At 40.8% G+C, this 1,977-nt stretch overlaps 1 protein-coding gene across 1 annotated transcript; it reads right to left on the minus strand.

Annotated features, from left to right (window-relative positions):
- Window positions 1-782: 782 nt before the first annotated feature.
- LOC119059927 (olfactory receptor 11H12) lies at window positions 783-1,754 on the minus strand. The gene has a single exon (XM_037159759.2). The coding sequence runs from the start codon at window positions 1,722-1,724 to the stop codon at window positions 783-785; it is 942 nt and encodes a 313-aa protein (XP_037015654.2). The 5' UTR covers window positions 1,725-1,754.
- Between the last annotated feature and the right edge of the window lie 223 nt (window positions 1,755-1,977).

A 1,977-nucleotide genomic window follows, 5' to 3' on the forward strand; every position in this document is an offset into this window, starting at 1 on the left:
ATGAATGGATAAAAAAACTGGGGTACATTTACACAATGGAATTCTATGCAGCAGAAAGAAAGAAGGCACTCCTACCCTTTGCAGCAGCATGGATGGAACTGGAGAGCATTATGCTAAGCAAAATAAGCCAGGCAGTATAAGACAAATACCACATGATCTCACCTTTAACAGGAACCTAATTTGTTAAAACAAACAAACAAGCAAAATATAACCGAAGACACTGAAATAGAGAACAGGCTGACAGTGACCAGAGGAAAGAGGGCAGGGAATTTCAGGGGGAAAGGGTGAAGGGTTTGCAGGAACAAGTATAAAGGACACATAGACAACAACAAGGAGGGGTGGAAATGGGAGGGAGGTGGGGAGGGCTGGGGGTGTGGGCTGAGATGGGGGGAAGGCAAAAACCTGTACTTGAACATCAATTAAAATAAAATTTTAAAAAAGAATTTGAGGGTGCTGAAGAAGTAGTGTGTAATAGAAAACAAAAGAGAAACTAGAAACTCAATTTTAGATAAATATATGGAAATCTTATTGTTGTATTTCAAAATAAATAAGTCTACCTAAGGTATGGACATATCTGGAACAAAAGAGAAAGAATTGCCTAAGATTTAAATTATGAGCCTAATGAATTTTTAAAACCATCTTTCTAATATATGAAAATAAAATAATCTGATGGGGGAAAAACATCATCTTAATTGTCTCATGAGCTTCCATATTTACTCTCCTAAATATTAATGATTGATGGCATTATATTAAATTTGACTTTTGAATCTCTTAGCAGTTTCTCACAATAATACATTCAGAATTTTCTTTAGTGCATCCTTCATATCTTTGTTTCGGAAGTTGTAGATAAGGGGATTGAAGAATGGAGTTGCCAAAGCATAGAACAAGGTCACAAATTTCTGCATGCCAGGATACTTCCCTGAACCTGGGCTAACATACATCACCATGACTGAACCATAGAACAGAGACACCACAGCAAGGTGGGAGGCACAAGTGGAGAAAGCTTTATGCTTTCCTGAGCCTGAGGGCATCTGTAGCACCACACCTAGAACACAGAAGTAAGTGCCAAGGATGTACAGAAATGTGAGAAAGATGATGAGAGAGCTAATGATACCACAGACTAGAGTAATTCCAGATACTGGAGCACAGGACAATGCCAGCAAAGGTGCCAAATCACAGAGAAAGTGGTCAATGGTGTTTGGACCACAGAAGGGCACCTGGTATATTAAGGTCAAAGGAGTCAGTAGGCAGAGAAAGCCCCCTGTCCAGCAGAAGACCACTAACTGAGCACATAGGCGATGTGTCATTATAGTGGGATAGTGCAAAGGCCGACAAATGGCAAGAAATCGATCAAATGACATCACTGACAGAAATAAGCCTTCAGCAGCACACATGGAGAAGAAGAAGTAAAACTGGAGCAGGCAGCCAGAGTAGGAGATGCTCTTGTTCTGAGAGATGATGTTGGCCAACATTTTGGGCACATCAGAACTGACATAGCAGATCTCTAGGAAGGAGAAGTTGGCCAGGAGGATGTACATGGGGGTGTGGAGATTCTGGTTTGACCACACAGCATAGATGATGGCTATGTTCCCCAGGAGGGTCAGAAGGTAGATGAGGGAGAAGAGCACAAAGAGGAAGATCTGGATGTCTCTGTGGCAGGGGAAGCCCAGGAGAATGAACTCACTCACAAACCCAGAGATGTTAGTAGTCTCCAAAGTCCTCATTACTCTGACCTGTGAAAGCGACAGAGACAATAAAAGCTACAGAAATATTTACACAATTTTTCTTCTTCCTGGTGGAGAGATATATTTATTTTCCTCAACTTGGGTTTGTAGTATTACCATATTTCCTTCAGAAGGTGAGTTGTTCTTTCCTCTTGGTCTCCTGCATTTCTTCAATAAACATTTTTTTGCTCATATTACTGCCAACCACTGTTCTACTAAATAGGTGGGGGGGGGATAATTAATTAAAAAGTAG

This window comes from Artibeus jamaicensis, unplaced genomic scaffold (assembly GCF_021234435.1).
Source record: "Artibeus jamaicensis isolate MK-2021 breed Jamaican fruit bat unplaced genomic scaffold, CSHL_Jam_final contig_888, whole genome shotgun sequence".
In the NCBI taxonomy this organism is placed as follows: domain Eukaryota; kingdom Metazoa; phylum Chordata; class Mammalia; order Chiroptera; family Phyllostomidae; genus Artibeus; species Artibeus jamaicensis.

Coding starts and splice junctions, on each gene's coding strand:
- LOC119059927 (XM_037159759.2), bottom strand. CDS start 1,724: ATGAGGACTTTGGAGACTACTAACATCTCTGGGTTTGTGAGTGAGTTC.